The 19,533-nt window shown below is 42.1% G+C and overlaps 1 protein-coding gene across 4 annotated transcripts in view; it reads left to right on the forward strand.

Moving 5' to 3' along the window:
• LOC148012047 (signal recognition particle-related / SRP-like protein) overlaps nt 1–19,533 on the forward strand; it is a 144,184-nt gene that overhangs the window by 66,735 nt on the left and 57,916 nt on the right. For all 4 annotated transcript variants that reach the window (XM_087669455.1, XM_087669456.1, XM_087669458.1 and 1 more), the window contains 7 exons: nt 664–730; nt 820–930; nt 1,818–2,013; nt 2,511–2,596; nt 2,687–2,885; nt 2,982–3,093; nt 3,170–3,288. In XM_087669455.1, the coding sequence (XP_087525581.1) occupies nt 664–730; nt 820–930; nt 1,818–2,013; nt 2,511–2,596; nt 2,687–2,885; nt 2,982–3,093; nt 3,170–3,288 (890 nt within the window). The remainder of the gene's footprint in view (nt 1–663; nt 731–819; nt 931–1,817; nt 2,014–2,510; nt 2,597–2,686; nt 2,886–2,981; nt 3,094–3,169; nt 3,289–19,533) is intronic.

The raw sequence follows: 19,533 nt of genomic DNA on the forward strand, positions 1-19,533 counted from the left end.
ATACAATAAGTGATGAGTCAGTGGCCATGTTAGGGTCATAATGATCACATACATGCTAAGTGTAGAGGTGTGGACCCATCTAACTAGGCGGTTTGTCACATCAATATCTATACGCGTTGACCTTGCCATCAACACCGGATAGATGCCACCACACCAAACATAGATTACTTAAGAGTCAGGCATGACATGATATAACTTTGGAGGAGAGATCAAAGAGCCTATGATAGGGCAGAGTAGATATATTAGATTCTATACACCCATTGAATGGAGTTAGAGATTGATCACTCACTTATCATGATTGTACTCTTATAGCATGCTAGATAGGGACTAGACATGGGATGGATTCAACTGGATTTAGTTTCTTTTTGTTTTTACATGGTACTTGAGACATGGACTCTTTGTAGTGGTTTGTCTCATAGGCCAGCTTAGCCTCTAGTTAGTTTACGGACTCCATCTCCAAGTTTATCTACCACCAAGAATTTATGAAACTTACCATGAATGTTGAAGTGTGCTGTTAGTTGCTCTAAACTTCAATCTAATAGCATCCTTTGTACTCTTCTTCAAATGCAAAGTTGAGGGTGTTTTGCCATTACTTATATAGTATCAAGAGTGGTGCAAATAATAGTATTCTACTCATTCTTCCTGATCTTGCTTTCTAAACAGTGCTGCAGCTTATCAAAACTGCACAAGGTGAGCATGGAGTGAGACACCATGATTACACACGATATCGGTAAGGTTTTTAACATTTACGACAGAGAGAAATACAGTCTCTGAGATTTCTGTCATCATAATCACCTTATCTTTTGGTGCATGTGTTAGGCGGTATTGCACTGCTCGATTGCGAAGGCTATACAAGTCTTTAAAGTTTACACACGGTCGAATGAAGTACAACAAAAGACAAATTATGGTGGAAACTGTAACCAATGTCAGGTACTGATCTTTAATGTTAAATGCATGACTGCTATGCTATTATATATCGCAGAGTGGATAGTAATTGCATTTATGCCAGTAGTATAATGTGAATCCTGCATTATACAAGTTATGGTGGAAACTGTAACCATTGTTAGGTACTGATCTTTAATGTTAAATGCATGATTGCTATGCCATTGTTTACTGTAAAGTGGATAGTGATTGCATTGATGGCAGTAGTATAATGTGAATGTTGTTTTTAATATCGTATGTAGGATGAGAAGCTTTGTAAGAGGTTGTGAGAAGTTGAAGTGGAAGAAAGGAGAGGAGACAGAATTAACCTGCATTTGAAAGTTCTTTTATTCTTATGTCTTGGCATTACTATGTCAATCCTGTGAACGAAACAAGATTATACTGAAATTGCTACAACATTTGTCTTTGAAATAGATCAAATGTCTTACCCAGAACAGGTGGGGGAACCAAGGATTTGTAGATGTCAGGCATATTGTACATTTTCCAGGATCATCTAGGCACCACAGAGGCCCTTCAGCTTATATGCATTCTAATCCTGTTGTGAGTCAACCTAGTATATGCTGCTGGGCTTAGGGTGTGCCAATCTGTGTGTGAACTAATCAGTACGAAAGAAGCTTAGGATATTCTCTGTTCGGTTAGCCAGGAATCATTTTGATTAGCTGATTTTTGAATAAATAATCCCAGTTTTCTACAATGAGGCTAAGAATTTTTGGCATTCATTTCTTTGCTAATGAAATGAGTCACAGTTATCACTGCTTCTTGTGATTTAATAATTATAGTGGTGGGGATAGTTTTTATCACAGTTCTTAGACATGCTGACTTTGATATTCCAACTTCAAATCTTTTCCACATCTGATTTGTTATTGTTGTTCCAGGTTTCTACACATTATTCTGTACCTAGCAGAGAGAGCTTGGGCTTATGCCATGGCTATCAAGCAGAAAGGTGATGGAATTAATGCATGTGAGCGCTATCATTTAGTGGGAAGACTGTCAAAAGCAGTGAAATGGGCAGAGTTATTTTCTCATGCCTGTGCTGAGAAAGCAGATCCAAGAACCTCTTTGGAGGCAACGGTATGGCAATGCATGTGAAGAAAATACTTGGATAGTTTTTGTATGTTGGGAAAAAGAGGGTCATCTTATTATTGTCATGAAGTGATCTGGAATTTAAAGAGTTGAAAATAACTGCTTAGTCCTTTGTATGGATGAGCACCAGCACCTTTTAGTTGTCTTTTTAGTGGCGAGTTTGCAATTAGATTAGATTTTGATGCTGTTGATATGCAAACAAGCTATAACTCTAAAGCCTACAATTGACACTCAGTTCTGGATTGGGACCCAACTCGAACTTGAAACTCCATGTGTGCCTGAAGGTCTTTCTCATAAAAATTCTACTCAATTGGCTATTTCAGGTCTTTTTGTCCCTGAAAAGCATGCTGTTTGTCTGTTGACCAATACTTTGCATGACATACTGTTTTCCTGCATGCCTGTTCATGGTAAACCTCTTGAAAAGATGAGGCCTCATCCAAATTTTGGTGGAGGATAGAAATTGACATTTCTTGGTTGGTAAACAGGCCTATGCATTGAATATGAAAGCATGCTATTTGGTGGAGCGTGAAAAAAACTGGGATATTGCTTTAAAACACTTCAAAAATGCAAGGTTTGCAGTCACAGAAATTTTGCTGGAGATTAGATTCATCATGTTTTCTTGCATACTGATTTTCTGTCTAATTCTTTGGGAGGTGTTAAGGGCTATCTATGAGGAGCTTGGCAAGTTTGGAAGTGTTGAAAATCAAGTGCTATGCCGGCAGAGAGTGGATGATGAATTAGAGCCAAACATTCGTTATTGTTTATATAAGATGGGCCTTTCTGACATGGCTGGATCTGAAGTGCTGGATTTAAGCACACAAGAAGATCCTGCACTCAACATGCTTCAAGCTAAATTGGAGGTGAGGATGCAGCTACTTAATGGGGGTTGTGAGATAAAAGAATGAGGTATAGCAGTTTTCTGTTTGTCCTTACTTGTTTTTAGCACAATGATTTAGGTTGTAATGGCTGAAGCAAAGTCTCGACAAGCAATTACAATGACAGAATTAGAATGGCTCGGTCGCAAGTTTCCCATACATAATGCCAAGATACGGGCATGCATAGTGAAAGGTAACTTTAAGTCCTTGTCCTATTAATTGATGCTTGCTTCTATGATAAATCTTTCTTCTTTCACGTGTTTGAACAGCACAGCAGTTGGAGAAAGGCCTGGTTGGTTCTTCTATGTCCTCAGAACGTAAATTAAGAGTTTATGACAAAATGTTAGGAGCCTATCAGGATGCAAAAAGGCATATTCGGGATGATCTGGTAGGTATCTGCTTGTACTATCAAGAGTTTTTGCACCATTCAACCTTGTGTTACAAGAATAAATCGTTTAGGATAGTAACTAATTTTGTGTTTGGCAGTGGATTAGATGTTTGCAGCATGGTTGCTTTTCATGCACTTGATGAAGACACATGTTGTTTCTCTAGGCTGATTTTTTGGAAAGAGACATGGTTTGAAGTCAAAGTATTGTACTTTTCTTAACCCTTAACCTCAAAAAAGACATATGAATGCTCAAAGGGCTACAATGACCCTTAAAAATGGGTGGAAACATGTGCTCACAGCTACATTGTCACTGGTGAGCTGAAAGAGTGGATGTGCAGGGGTGTTATTACTGCTCGATTGCCCGTCTTCATCTGCCCTTCTGGATGCACTCTATTTGCTAATGATCTTCCACCTTTGGCTTTTGTTAGAATGCATATAGAAGCATAGGATGAACCAAATTGAATGCTCAAAGTGTTGATGAGAAAGAAGGTGATGTACTGAATGTTAAACTGATGAAGAATGTTGAATACAATGCAGCTCCTGGATGTACTATATATAAGAGAGTAAGGTTACTGAGGACTGAACATTGGAATAGTTGGGAGTCACGTGTCCAGCTCCATATTGGAGGCACCCATTTTCTTATGTTAGTGCCATGTCCATGCACATTTTGCCGTGTTTGTGTTGGGTGTTTTGCCATGTTTGTGTTGGGTGTAAAGGCCCTTTCGCTACTCCCGTGTATATATTTACTTGCACATGTGAACACACCCTTGTGGGGGTGTAAGTGTACGGTACCCTAAGTATAAATACATTCTTTTATTCTTTGTGTGTACCACATTGGTACACACCCATCTCGAGTCTCCACTCTCTCTGCACACTCTCTACTGTTGAATACACCTCCTTTGGCGCGCACACTACTTGAGTACTTTTGCTCGCCCTTCAAACTGGTGTCAGAGCTGTGGCATGGGTCAGTCTCTACGTGCATACGTGAGGAGACAGGCAAGTCGTCACTTCTGTGTGCAGGCGACAGGCTGTCCAGACCAGTTGGTGGTCAGTTTGACCAGCAGCAGCAGGCACAGGTCATGAGCAGCCAGCAGCATCACTTTGGACAGTGCTTGTCACGTTTGACTTTAGATGGCGACCAGTGTCATGTTCGACTGCAGGAGGCGGTGACCAGCAGCAGCCAGTGTGACCAGGTGGTGACCATCACGTTGGTCACGATAGTACATCTCTGGCATTTTTCGTAATTTGTTTTTATTATTTCCTGCAAGCAGGCCGCTGCTCATTGATGGGGGTTCACGCGCATAAGCACAAGGCTCAGATTTGTGAAGATTTGTGGTACATACAGCACTTGGGTTATTGCATTTGAGCGTTATGGTGATGTATTATTGAAGTGGGAGCTATCTTTTATGCATATGTATCAGATTTAGCTCACGTACATGCTGTAATCAGCTCGTGGGACTGAAATTGCAGCTAAATATTTGCTTCTTGGGCACTTTTGGAAATTCAAGTTTGCGTACCTATTGCTATATTCAGCAACCTTGCTATTGGCTGAAAGTATTCAGCATTTTATTGCAGTTTTTTATTTCTGAAAGTGCATCTACATCTGACACAAAGAATATTTTTGAGATTTGCAAATTTGATGGCAATGGCTTTGATATTTGGAAAGGTCGTATGCAAGGTATACTTTTTCTGAAGGATTGTGATGATGCTTTGGCAGAACATAAGCCTATTGTTTTGTCAGATGAGGATTGGGCTAAAATGAATAAGAAAGCCAATACTCACATCAAAATGGCAGTTAGATGATATCTTGGTTGATATCAGGGGACTCACCACTGCTTATGCAGTTTGGGAGAAACTCGAGGCTACGTATGAGAATACAACTCGTGTCAATTAGGTCCATCTCATGCCAAAGTTAGTCAACTTCAAGCTTGATGAGTCTAAGCCCGCCTCAGAGCGTTTAAATGTATTCACTGGTATTTTGAGTTAGTTATAGGATTCAGGTTTGCCGGCTTTTGATCCTAAGCTGAAGGCTATCTTCTTGGTCATGAATTTGCTAGATTCATGGGAAGCATTGATTGTTTCATTGAGCAACAACCCCAACTTGACATTTGATGGTGTGCATGGTTCTATTCTCAATGAGGAGATTAGATGCAAGGCAAGTGGGGAAAATAGTGGATCAGCTTGCAATGTAAGAGGAAGATTTGAAAAGAGCTCAAATGCTGCAAATAAGAATAAAAATTGCAACAAAAGCAAGGACAAACAACAAGATGTCACTTGCTATCAATGTGGATGCAAAGGGTATAAAAAGCCCGATTGTAGGTATTATAAAAAGAAGCAAGAACGCAAGAAGCAGAATAATGCGAAAGACAAAAATAATGAGAAGGATGGCAGCTCTACCCTTGAAGAAACAAAAAAGGAAAATGTGATATCTAATGTTGCTATTGAGGAGATAGAAGAAGATAAAAGATATTGATTTACTAGTTGCATCTTCAGATCCATATACTTTGACAGTGGAAGACATGTATATCACTAAAAGGGATGTGATAGATGCCTTGTTGTATACTCATGATGGTTTGTTACAATCGTGGCTTGTTGAGAGTGTTGAGACTTCAAGCTTGTGTATGTGACCGATAGAGTCTTAGCTGTGTCCAGTTGTATTAGCAAGTGTGGGACATTAAATAAGTCGGTGACTTTAGGCTGTGTGTGAATGGTCTTACAGAGTGTTGTAATCACTTTAGTAATATGGGTAATGGAATATGAAGAAAAATGGAGAGTAAGAGCATACGGCTCCTCTCAGTTGCTCCAACCCTTCTCTCTATCTCTCTCTCTTCTAACATGGTATCAAAGCCATCTTGAATGGGCTTGCTGGAGCAGGAGGTGGTGAAGAAAACCCGAAGAACTTGAAGGCTAGAGTATCTGAGAAGAGAAGCAGCCTGCCATTGGTTCTCGAAAGGTATGCATTCGGACATTGAGTTTGCCATTGCTCAAGCATTGTTTGTGGCTTGTTTGGGAGTGCACCAAGACTCCATTGAGCACTTATAAGACATTGCTTCTTGAAGACAGAGTGTCTATGGTTGTATGTATAGCATGTATTGACCCCGACACACTGAAGCAAATGTATGAACTGATTTGAAGACATTTTGGAGCTGGATAAACCTTGCTTTGCTGAATATTTATTGACTGCAATCTGTGAACAGGAGTTTTGACACTTGTACTTACTGGTTATGCACTGATTTGTGCCTGTATGGTCATATTTGGACTGCTATATGTAGTAGTAGATGTCTATGAAGTTTTGGAGATGTATGACATGTATACATATCATTTTTAGTTGTGAATCAGCTGCTGGTCACTGACAGTTTATAGATTTTAGACTGTATTTATGTACTCTGACAGTAAGGTTGCATGAGACAGAGTTAAAACACCTACATGGCTTATGTATTTTTTGATATACCTATGGGTTATACCACATGTTGTGGATGTTTTGAGATGTTAAGGGACTGAAATACTTTGGTTTCATCAGTTAATTTGTTGCAGAAAACTGTCATAAACAGTCAAAGACTGCAGTTAGTCAGTTAGACTTGTTGGCTTGCAGGTAGTCAGGCATTGTTTGCAACATGGCAAATGCAGACATAACCGACAATATAACCCAGATAGTGGGAGAAAAGCTTGATAGCAATAATTATGCCATACGCAAGTTTCGTATGGAGAATTTCCTGATAGGAAAAGGATATTGGGACTTGGTGACATGTGTTGAAGCTAAACCTGAAATTCCAGAGAGAAATTCTATAGCTGATCAAAGACGAGCGCACCGAGCTTGGTTGGAAAGAGCTCGAAGGGTGCTACACTGGTTATCTTTGTGTATCTCGTATGCTATGGTAATGCAGATCATGAACTGCAAGTCACCAACAGATGCATGGAACATATTGATGCCAGGAAGTTACTGTTAAAGCGAAAATTCAACAACATGGAGAAAAAAGGCAAATCTATACAGAATTATGTCACATAGATTAAGACTATTGCAGATTAGTTGGTATCCATTGGCACACATGTTGAGGATGAAGACATAGTTGCAGTGACATTAAATGGTTTGGGATCTGAATATAAGTCATTTGATACTTCCATCTCTGTGCGGGCTGAAATGCCAGATTTCAATGAGTTGGTTGCATTGCTTATTCATGAAGAGGTTAAACTTGGATTGGTTACAGGTTCTAGCAGCTCCAAGAACAAGGATGCTGTATTTTATTTGAATCAACACGGCTGTAGCAGTTGTGGTAGAGGTTATGGTTCTGGCAGAGGAGGCCAACAAAATGTATCCTATGTTCATAATAACCAACATGGTTCAAATGCACAAGGAGGTGGAAATTTTAGAGACAGGGGGAGATCTAGCCCTAGAGGCAGAGGCTCCTGGCAGCAGCAGCATCCATCTGACAATCCTAATAAGGATAAGGATTGTCACTACTATGGAAAGTATGGTCATATTGCCAAGGATTGTTGGAAGAAGCAGGGTAATCAAAAGAGCAAGCAGCATGGACATTATGCATCGTCTAGTCAGACAGATGATACTTCTGGGAATAGACTATTTGCCATGACATATGTGAAAGACAGGGCTGCTGAAAAGTCTCATGCGGATGCAATTTGGTACATTGATTCGGGGGCATTGAATCATATGACACCTCATGGTGACTGGTTTACAGACATGGTGCCTCCAAGCCCTATGGTATTCAAATAGTGGATGACATCCATGACATAACCCTATCAATAAATGCTTTACAAATTTGCTTTTCCATGGATTAAGATTGTTGACTGGAATTATTATAGTTTCTTCATTACCTTCATCTTGTGTTAATGTAGATTCTTATGAGTTTCCATTTGATGCTCTAGTTTTAGCCTTTTGTTTTCCTCACTCAAGGGCATTCGACTGAGTTCCAATATGTGTGGCATGGGGATGGGTTTTGAGAGTTGAAATCAACCCTTTTTAGCATAATGCTTGCTAAGTGTTGAGACCTTCTAACACTCTTAGTTCCTCCTATAGGTATGCTTTGCTCTTGCATGCCATGGTTTCTGAGGTCAATGGTACGAAGGTATCTCCATGGACAGGGAGATCAAAGAGCTTTGGCTCACCATCCACTAACACCATTATGTCAGTGAGAGGGAGATATGATGTGGTGGACATCAAAGTTAAAGAAAAAGTCATTGATGATATATCTGGTGTGATGACACCTGGCAGGATGACTTCAGGTTATGACTCAGCTGACAGTCTAGACAGTGAGCTTGGTATTCCGACAGTGTATATGCCTGGTACTAGGCAGAACAGGTATATTCTGCCTCATGAGAGAGGGGAATCCAGTAGTGCACCATAGCTTAGACGATCGCAGAGAGTCAGGTATCCTGTGGATAGGCTGACTTACAGTGGTTTTTCTTCAAAGTATTTTGCTTATATGACAAAGGTGACAGAGGTCAAAGAGCTTGCTACATTTGTTGAAGCAGTGATGGATAAAAATTGATGCATAGCTATGGATGAGGAAATATCTGCCTTGGTTGAAAATAGTACTTGGGATCTTGTGCCACTGCCAGAAGGAAAGAAGACCATTGGCTGCAAGTGGGTCTACAAGATTAAATACAAGTCGGGTGGCAGTGTAGAGAGGTACAAAGCCAAGCTGGTTGCTAAAGGATATGCTCAGTATTATGGGTTAGACTATGAGAAAACATTCAGCCCTGTTGCCAAGATGACAACCATACGAACAATGATCGCATTGGCTATTGCTAAAGGTTGGAAATTGCAGCAGATGGACATGAAGAATGCTTTCCTCAATGGTGATTTAGCAGAGGATGTTTATATGGATCAGCCTGAAGGGTATATACACCCTGATTTTCAGCATTATATATGCAAACTGAAAAAAACATTGTATGGGTTGAAGTAGGCTCCGAGAGCTTGGCATGCAAGGATCAGTAATTACTTGCAGAGTTTGGGATTTACTGTTGGCAGGGCTGATCATAGTCTATTTTGGTAGTGCTGGTCATCTATATTGATGACTTGATAATCACAAGTGATGATGACTTGGGGATACAACATGTTATGCAGATGCTGAAATCTGAATTTATCATGAAAGACTTAGGTGAGCTGAAGTATTTCTTGGGTATTGAGGTGATCAAAGATGAAAATGGTTTATGGCTGATGCAGAAGCACTATGCCATGGAAATGTTGAAGAAATATTGCATGGCTAAATGTAAACCACTGGATATACCTCTTGATTAGAATGTCAAGTTGGACATTAGCACTGGAGTTGAAATTGATGATGTGACTATGTATAGGCAGATGGTTGGTAGTCTGATCTACTTGACTATCACTAGACTGGACTTGAGTTATGCAGTTGGGCTTATAAGTTAGTTCATGCAGAAGCCCAGAAAGCCACACCTGAATGCTGTTGGGTGGATCATGAGATATGTTAAGTCCACTGTAGATTATGGGCTGTTCTATGTGAAATATAAGCCCTTGACACTGGTTGGATACACAGATGCGGATTGGGCAGGATGCTCATATGATCGCAGATCTACGAGTGGTTATGCTTTTGGCTTTGGAAGCGGAATGATCAGCTGGAGCAGCAGGAAGCAACCAACGGTTGTATTGTCTAGCACTGAGGCAGAGTGCAGGGGTGCTGCATTGGCAGTATGTGAGATTGCATGGTTGCTTAATCTTATGGCTGATTTGGACATACAGGTGGATGCTCTAGTGACCTTGTTATGCGACAATCTAGTAGTGTACTATTGGTAACAATTCGAGTGTATCATGCCAGGACTACACACATTGAGGTACACTACCACTTTATTAGAGAGATGGTTCTTGCAAGGAAAGTAGACCTTATGCATGTGAAGACTGATGAATAGGTTGCTGATATCTTTACCAAGTCTTTGGTTAAAGACAAGTTCAGTGTTTTTTAACAGCTACTTGGTGTGTAGAGGCTACCTCAAGTTTTAACAGCTACTTGGTGTGTAGAGGCTATCTTGAGCTTGAGGGGGAGTGGTGAGACTTTAAGCTCGTGTGTGTAACCGACAGAGTCTTAGCTGTGTCCAGTTGTATCAGCAAGTGTGGGACATTAAATAAGTCGGTGACTTTAGGTTGTGTGTGAATGGTCTTACAGACCTTAGAGTATTGTAATCACTTTAGTAATATGGATAATGGAATATGAAGAAAAATGGAGAGTGAGAGCATACAGCTCCTCTCAGTTGCTGCAATCCTTCTCTTTGTCTCTCTCTCTTCTAACAGAGAGTGGTGCTTCATTTCATGTAACTCCATTTTTGGAGTTTGGAGTGTTTTTTCTTCTTATGCAGCAGGTAACCTTGGGAAAGTTTACCTAGGGTGTCATGAGGACATGTATTTTTGAAACCTCACTTAACATGTCGATTAATTTTTAACCACATGGTTAAGTGAATGTTGCACATGTGAAGTATAACTGGGTTTAGAGTAAATTTATGAGCCCAGGACTCGAGGAAATCCGGGACGTCAAAGGCAAAAGTTGCTGTTGGGCAAGATGCATGGCCTTCAGGGTATAAGGAGGCTGATGACCAGCAAAGTGATGAGGAATTTGATGACCAGTTTAAGAATCGAATGAGGATAGAAGTAAATCTCTTTGCTGAATTGGCAAAGGATCCTCAATTTACCCAACTTTTGAATGCTCCAAAGAAGGACAGCAAAGGCAAGAAAAAGAAGACGTCCTTTACACCTTTAGGACATCATGATTCACCAAAGATAATGCCAAATCTTTCATTTGAAGCTCCCAAAGATGGTAATGAAATAAAGCGGTTGGTACCTACGAGGCAAGGAATGCAAACGCAAGGCTATCACGGAAGTGTCAATTCAATGGATTTTGGACAACTGGGTATGCATGCTATGATGGGGTAGCTAGGATATTTAGGTGGAATTACGATTTTTCATGCTATGATTGGACAAGGACCACATACGGGAATATATGGCACAAATCCCTATGGTATGCAGCAACCAATGCATGGTATGGAAGGCCCAATGTATTTGGGTATGGCTGGACATATGCAAAACTCTATGTATGGCACTATTGGCTTGATGTTGGGGCACAAAGTAGCATGCTTGGTATTGCATCTGTACCCTAGAATGCTTATGGGGCCTCAAGGAATGAATGCTGGTCATGCAAATGCTCCGTTTGGCATTGGTTTTGATGTAAATTCGGCAAATGCACCCTTTTTGCAATAGCTAGTGTATGACAACTTGACATCCAAAGGGGCAGCAAAAGACTATGATGAGCGTGGAAAAGCAGTGAAGTTTGAGTCCTTCAGTGGTATACAAGATAGGCTGAAAGCTTTGACTTTCATTCAGCAATTTGATGTAGCCTATTTAGGACAGCAATTCGATGTTAATTCAGCAAATGTACCCTTTTTCGAGCAGCCTGTGTATGAAAACTTGACATCCAAAGGGGCAGCAAAAGACTATGATGAGGGTGGAAAATCAGTGAAGTTTGAGTCCTTTAGTGGTGTACAAGATAGGCTGAAAGATTTGACTTTCATTCAGTAGTTTGATGCAACCTATTCAGGGGAGAACTTCACGGAGTCCTCAAAGATTCAAAAGGCAACCACTTTCTTGAAAGGGAACACATTACAGTGGTGGTCCACTCTTTTGATGCAAGGTAGAGCACTGTCAACGTGGGTACAATTTAAGCAAATGTTTGTATCGAATTGGTTGACAAGTACCTTTGAGGTGGATATCATGAGAGCTTGGAATAAGCTGGATGGTAAAAAGAATCTTGTGGCTAGTGCATTGTTACGCAAGCCACAAATTTCAGCTGTCAACATAGTTTATCACACTGAGTTTATTACTAATGAGTTTGTGATCAGTTTGGGGTCACATTTGTAGAAATTTGTGATCAATTCTCAGATCAACAAGTGATCAGTTTATGATCACATTATGCTTGGTTTTCAATGGTTTACATCTGGTTCCATGGACAATAGCATATGTTATGATGCCATTGATTTTTTAGCAAGGGTTTATGCTTGGTTATGCTATGCTATGGTTTGGTTTTGCCAGATGAGTTGAGCTCATGAGAAATAGACATGTCATATGATAATCTGGCAATGTTTTTAAGATTCTTTGTGAGTCTTATGTCATGTTATGATTGATTGGTAATTTTCAGCATATGTTGGGCATATGGAATGGTTGAGCAATAATGCGCAATGTTGTGTTAACTATGATGCCTTGTAGAAATTCCAATGCACTATTTTGCTTTTGATGCATTTGGCAATGCAATTGAGGACGATTGCAAGGATTTTGAGAGGGAGGGTTGTCATGAGGACATGCATTTTTGAAACCTCACCTAACATGTGGATTAAATTTTAACCATATGGTTAAGTAAATATTGCACATGTGAGATGTAACTGGGTTTAGAGTAAATTTATGAGCTCGGGACCCAAGAAAATCATGGGATGTCAAAGGCAAAAGAAGTTATAAGTTATGTTGCATACGTACCTAGCGATATTTGGTGCTAGTTGTTGGCATGGGTTATTCATTTGGCCAAAAGTCTGAGTTGGTGACATTGGAGAAGTGGTGTTTAATGGTGCCTAGTGCCAATCTGATGGTCAAAGATGGCGCAGAGACACTCGCGAATGGAAGTTGCTTAGCCAATTTAATTATTGGCTAGTCAAATTATTTTTCAGGGCATCGAAATAATTATTAGTATTTAAAGACTGAAAATTAATATTTAACTATGGATAATGCTGAAAAAACCATTTGGGAAGGTTGCACTTGTCAAAAATGCCCATACAAGATTGAAAAACGTCTTTAGAGCTAGAGAGATGCATTTTTAGTGTATTCAACCTGCAAGAGAGAGAGAGAGGAGATGCTGTTGGTCTGATTTGCAGCCATTGGAGGACCTTTTGAGGCAACCAGGGGTAGGAGAAGACCAATCAACAGTAGGTGATAGCGTCTATAGGCTGTTGAGACAGGATAGCAGCAGTAAATGACTGATTTTCTTTAGTTCTTTGTATCTGCAAGCTGTTCAGATAGTGCAGTAGCACTAAATGACAGATTTTCTTCAGTTCTTCGCGAAGGTTTGAATCTCCTCTCACCTCAGCATTCTCTCTCATCTGCTAGTCTTTTTACAGCCTTGCTTCAAAGATTATAGCATTGAGATCACCAGAGATTGAGAATTTTCAGATTTCTCTGCTGTAAATCCTAATTTGTAGCAAAAATTAGAGTTCAGCAACAACCTCGGGAAGCATGCTAGAAATTGAAAGTTTCAAGACTTGGATTCAACAAGATTGAAGATATTTTTAGTCAAATTCAAGTGGAGGGAGGAGCAAATCAATGAATTTGGGGCATTTTCCATCTCCATCAAAGTGGGTGAAGGCCAATTGATTGCCCAAATCAAGGGGTAAATGAAATCAAAGGATAGCAAGGGAAGTTGGAATACCAAAAGGGATTGGGAAAATCCCATTGTACATCAACTTTTTCTTCAATCAAGTTAAATAAATACCGAAAGCGGTGCCAGTTTTGGGCTCAACAAGGTGTCCAATGTTCAAGATTATATGGTAAAGTGTGCATTTCCGTTTTGCGAATTGTTAATTGCTGTAAATAGTTCTTGATTATGTTATTTACCACCCTAACCGAAGAGGAAGGTTGGTTTCATAAAAATAACCATGCATGTGATATGAAAGGAGTAGGCACCATATACTTGGCTCTTGAAAATGACCGAGAATTGATTTTTCATGATGTTAGGTATGTACCTGACATTAAGAAGAGCTTGCTTTTTGTTGGACAGTTAGACAATAGGGGTTACTTCACTACCTTTGGTGGTGGAATATGGAAGATATAGAAAGGATCCATGCTAGTCATTGGAGGTGGTAAAAAGGGAACTCTATATTATCTTCATTGCAAGGCACTTCTTGGAAAGTTTGTTGCAATCGCAGAAGTGCAGTCACACATGGAGTTGTGGCACAAGCGTCTTGGATACATGAGCCAAAAGGGTTTATATGCACTTTCTTCACTTGGAAGAGTTGATGTGAAAAACTCAAAGCTTGACTTTTGTGATGATAGTGTTTTGGGAGAACATGGAAAGAGTTCATACTCTTGTGGAGCCTCTGGAAAGGCATGTATTTTGGATTTAGTCTATTCTGATGTATGTACCATGCCAATAAAAACTCATAGTGGTTTTCGTTATTTTATGTCTTTTATTGATGACCATTCTAGAAAGCTATGGGTTTACTTGCTTAAGTAGAAAAGCGAGGTATTGGATGCCTTTAAAAGGTTTAATGCATTTTTTAGTACTCAAAAGAGTTCAAAACTAAAATGCATAAGAATAGACAATGGGGGGAGTATGTATCTAAAGAATTCACTAAGTTTTGTGATGTCAATGGGATTAAACATGAGCTAATAGCTCCTGATAATCCGTCATCTAATGGTGTGGCTGAGCGAATGAATCGCATTTTATGTGAGAAGATTCAGTGCATGCTCTCCACAACTAATCTCCCACAATCATTTTAGGGAGAGGCACTTAAAACTGCGATGCATATTTGCAACTGATCTCCGCATCGTGCACTTGAAATTGGTATCCTTGAAGAGGTTTGGTCTGGCAAACTTGCTTCATATGACCACTTAAGGGTCTTTGGCTGTGAATCCTATGTATATATACTTGTTGATAGTAGAACCAAACTTGATATGAAATCTCTCAGAGGCATCTTCATGGGCTATGGAGATGAAAGTGAAATGGGCTATAGAGTTTGGGTTCCAAGCATGAAAAAGGTACTACACAACCGAGACGTGGTATTTAGTGAGTCGAAGCTGCTAAAAAATGCCACATCTAGTGATTTAGACAAAAAGAAAGTAAAATTTTAGTATGATCACCACTTGAACAACATCAACCACTAAAAATTCAGCTCCATTTTATGCTGTTTTTGTTAGCAGTCATGTTTGTCATGCCTTGTCATCTCCTGCCTGTGAGCCTCAGTCTGAGTCAGACGAGGACATTAGGAGCTCTGACATGTCTGTCATGTGTTATGATGGGGGAGGCTAGTCACTCTTGACTGGCTGTCTTAGGATGTGTATTTCTTTTTGGCCTCCTTTAGTGGGCAGCCACTGGCTGCCCGGCCACTTTTTGGTCACTGTTGTGGGGCGCCCATTTTAGGGCATTTTTAGGGTTTGCGCCCATTTTAGGGTTAGGGTTAGGGTTTGTCCTTTGCCTATTTATAGGCAGCCCCCCTCCCCACTTGGTCACTTGTCTTCTTGCAGATTCCGACACTCCTTCTCCCCCGTGGTGGTGCTGCCATCATCATCAGCCTGATCTGGTGCCCTCACTGACGCTGTGGGCTGCGTGCAAGGACTGATCAGTCCATTTTAGTGTATTCAGCATTCATTTCAGTCAGTGCAGATTTCTCTTCCTTATTTTCTGCTTTCTCTCTCTCTCCCTCCGTGTTCGTATTTCCTCTTCCGCAGCGCACTCTCACATGGTATCAGAGCCGAAGGAGAGTACACGGAGCTGAGTTTTACGCGGGAGAACACCCACAACTTTGCGTTTGCTGGTCAAGACGTCTCCAACAGCTGAGGCGTCACCTTCTGCACCATCTCCTTGATCAAGGCAGCCTGTTTTGGTGTCACATATTTGCGTTTGCTGCTGGCGCCTTCTCCAGTGGCTGCCACGTCATCACCCACCTCTTCCTGCTTGCGTTTTCAGCTTGGGCGGCCCTCCTCCAGCTAGGTGACACTCCTCCAGCCTGCGCCTTGCTGTTCTGGCTGTTGTTCCATCTTCAGGCGGCTCTTTTCCTGCTGGCGACCTATTCCCAGGCTGCGTTTTGAGGCAGGATGCTGTTTTTCTGTGGTGATTGCATCGTTAGCATTTGCATTTGACATCATCCTTGCGTTCTGTGCAAGGCGGCCAGCAGGAGCCTCTGGTGTTTGTGTTTCGGCACCGGCAACCTTCCCTTGTTGTGTTTTGGTGTTTGCAGATATCGAAGATGTCTTCTCATCAGTTTACAGGCTTTGATGACTCAGATGACGAGCTTTTGTCTCGACACTCATCTGAACGGAGGCGTGATTTTTATCACGAGGACTGTCGTCCGGAGTCTATTCCTCTTTCCCATCCCCCTTCTATTCATGTATCTCGGCGAGCCCCTTCCAGTGGGCCGAAGATGCAGCCTTTGGTACCCCCTGTACAGGTACCTGTACTTCCTCAGCTGCCCAAAGAGGACCGGTTGGATGGCTCCAACTTTTCTCTATGGTCTTGCAAGGTGGAGTGTATCTTGGACTCCTTTGATCTTTGGGAGCTTGTTTCTGTTCCTATTCCCCGGGCTCAGGTGGATCCCGTAGATGGGACATCCATGGATCGTGCAGCCTTATGGGTCGGCTCAATTCTAGAGCCCGATTTTTCCTCTTTCTGAGTTTGCAGGATTTTGTCCTTGTTCATGTTCACAGGTTGAAGACTGCAGCGGAGGTGTGGAGAAAGCTCGCGTCTCTCTATCAACAGAAGACGTTTGCCCACCAGATATCTCTCGAAAAGAAGTTGCGGATGCTCGCTATTGATGATAGTCCTTCCATGAAGGACCACATCAACAGATTACAGGATATGAGGGATGAGCTTGCATCCCTCGGTCGGACGATATCTTCTGAAGACACGGCTATGATTCTCTTGACTCAGCTGCCATCGCCTCGGTTTGATGTCTTCTACACCATCCTTCTTACATCGAGGACCCATGAGAAGCTTCTATGGGAGGAGCTATCCCCGCTTGTCTTGGAGCACGACGAGCGACTCAGAGAGGTCAGTGCTAGTGGATCTGACTCTACTAGAGCCTTTGTTGCAGGTTCGGGAGGACAGAAGAAGAAGAAGAAGTCAAAGGCTAAGAAGAAGGACAGTTATTCAGGCTCTGACACAGATTCAGAGAGACCGAAGTGCCCGCACTGTGGGAAAGGGACACATCCCGAGGAGAAATGCTGGAAGAAGTACCCTCACCTTCGTCCGGGAGCGACGGATGGATCTACATTGGAGCCTTCTTCTACCTCTACACCAGTTGTTACCCATGAGTCAGTGTTCCTTCATATCCATGCTTTGGAGGAGGATCCTTCTTCCGTGGCTGCAGTGTCTTTTGCGCAGCCTTGGTTAGTGGACAGTGGTGCTTCGAGTCATATGACTCCCCGAGGTGATTTGTTACAGGATCTCCGTCCATCAGAGGGTTCAGTCACTGTTGGTGACATTTTCTCGGTGCCTATTAGTGGTGTTGGCACATTGCCTTTGTTTATTGACCGACCTTCGAGCTCCTTTTCACAGGCCCTACATGTTCCAGATTTGGGCCTTCCCCTCCTCTCAGTTTATGGTCTTACGAGGCTTGGCACACGAGTGATCTTCACCGAGCATGCTGTTGTTATTGAGGATTCTCTTACAGGAGCTTTCTTATCTACAGGTTGGCAGGAGAGCGGGCTTTACAGGCTCCATTCCCCTTCTTTGATGCAGGGTCCTCCGAGGCAGTCTATTGCTACACCCGTTCCCGCTTGTGCACCTTCTATTCCACAGGTTTCTTCCCATCCCCCACCTTCTCCTCCGGTGGTTCCCTCGTACCCCCCATCCCTTTCAGAGGGGGACGATCTCGGTGATGCGGCTGTGGATTCCCTGGCCCCTAGTGTTTTAGAGGGAGATTCCCAGGATCGTGAGGAGTTCCTTCAGCGGCAGTCTACATCGACGGACTTCATCAACTTTGGCATTCCTCTTGCCACCCCAGGATCTATTTCCTCTTCGGCCTTTAGCCACATCGAGGATCTGAGAGGGGGTGTTAGCAGTCATGTTTGTCATGCCTTGTCATCTCCTGCCTGTGAGCCTCAGTCTGAGTCAGACGAGGACATTAGGAGCTCTGACATGTCTGTCGTGTGTTATGATGGGGGAGGCTAGTCACTCTTGACTGGCTGTCTTAGGATGTGTATTTCTTTTTGGCCTCCTTTAGTGGGCAGCCACTGGCTGCCCGGCCACTTTTTGGTCACTGTTGTGGGGCGCCCATTTTAGGGCATTTTTAGGGTTTGCGCCCATTTTAGGGTTAGGGTTAGGGTTTGTCCTTTGCCTATTTATAGGCAGCCCCCCTCCCCACTTGGTCACTTGTCTTCTTGTAGATTCCGACACTCCTTCTCCCCCGTGGTGGTGCTGCCATCATCATCAGCCTGATCTGGTGCCCTCACTGACGCTGTGGGCTGCGTGCAGGGACTGATCAGTCCATTTCAGTGTATTCAGCATTCATTTCAGTCAGTGCAGATTTCTCTTCCTTATTTTCTGCTTTCTCTCTCTCTCCCTCCGTGTTCGTATTTCCTCTTCCGCAGCACACTCTCACAGGTTTTGATAATCAGCGAGTCATTATTGAGCCAGATGAAAATGGGCAGCAAAGGGATGCTGAAAATCAGCTTGGGTAACAAAATTAGCATGCTGAAAAATGAATTACAATGGCCTTTAATGTATTACAGCAACCTGAAAAATGCAGTTCAGCAGCCAAATAATGAGGTCATTAACATTCCTTTGGATGTGGATCCATTACCTAATAACACAAATCATTGGTTGAGAAGGTCCACACGTGTCAAAAGACCTATACAGAGGCTTGATTCCTCTTTGGACTGCATTTTACTCACTGGTGAGGGTGAGCCTCTCACATGTAAAGAGGCATTTGTCAGAGTGAAGCAATGCGGAAGTGAATGACTGTGACAAAGAGTGAACATAGAGAGAAGAGAGAGAGAGAAAGAGACAGTGAAATGCAAAAAATTTGTAGTGAAGAATGCTGTATAAGGATGCAGAATTATACACGGGTGTAGAGAGAATATCTGCGTATGTCTCCACCTCGAGGATCTCAATCTCCGTCAGCCCCCCGAGAGCAATCTCTGCAGTTTGCAGGCTGAAATGTGTGAGACACAATTGCCAAACAGCCTACTTATAGGCTAAAAATAATTCCAAAAAATGATTAGATCAACTGCACAGCTGCATTAAATGCAGCTGACTGATGGACTCCGACTGCTGCCATGTGGCACTGCTTGCCAGTCCAGGGAATGACTCTTACACCCCCTCTCAGAACTTGGACAAGGCAGAAGATGGAGGGATCTGGAATGTCGGTGAAGTAAAGCTTGGGGAAGTGCCTTCGTAAACAAATCTGCAAGATTGTCTTTGGTCTTACAGTATTCCACATCAATGGTCTTATCCAGAAGCTTCTCCCTGATGAAGTGGTACTGGATCTCTATGTGCTTCGTTCGGGCATCGAATACGGGATTCC

Source organism: Lygodium microphyllum, chromosome 27 (assembly GCF_053477565.2).
Source record: "Lygodium microphyllum isolate KBCC chromosome 27, Lygodium_microphyllum_v1.1.10, whole genome shotgun sequence".
NCBI lineage: Eukaryota > Viridiplantae > Streptophyta > Polypodiopsida > Schizaeales > Lygodiaceae > Lygodium > Lygodium microphyllum.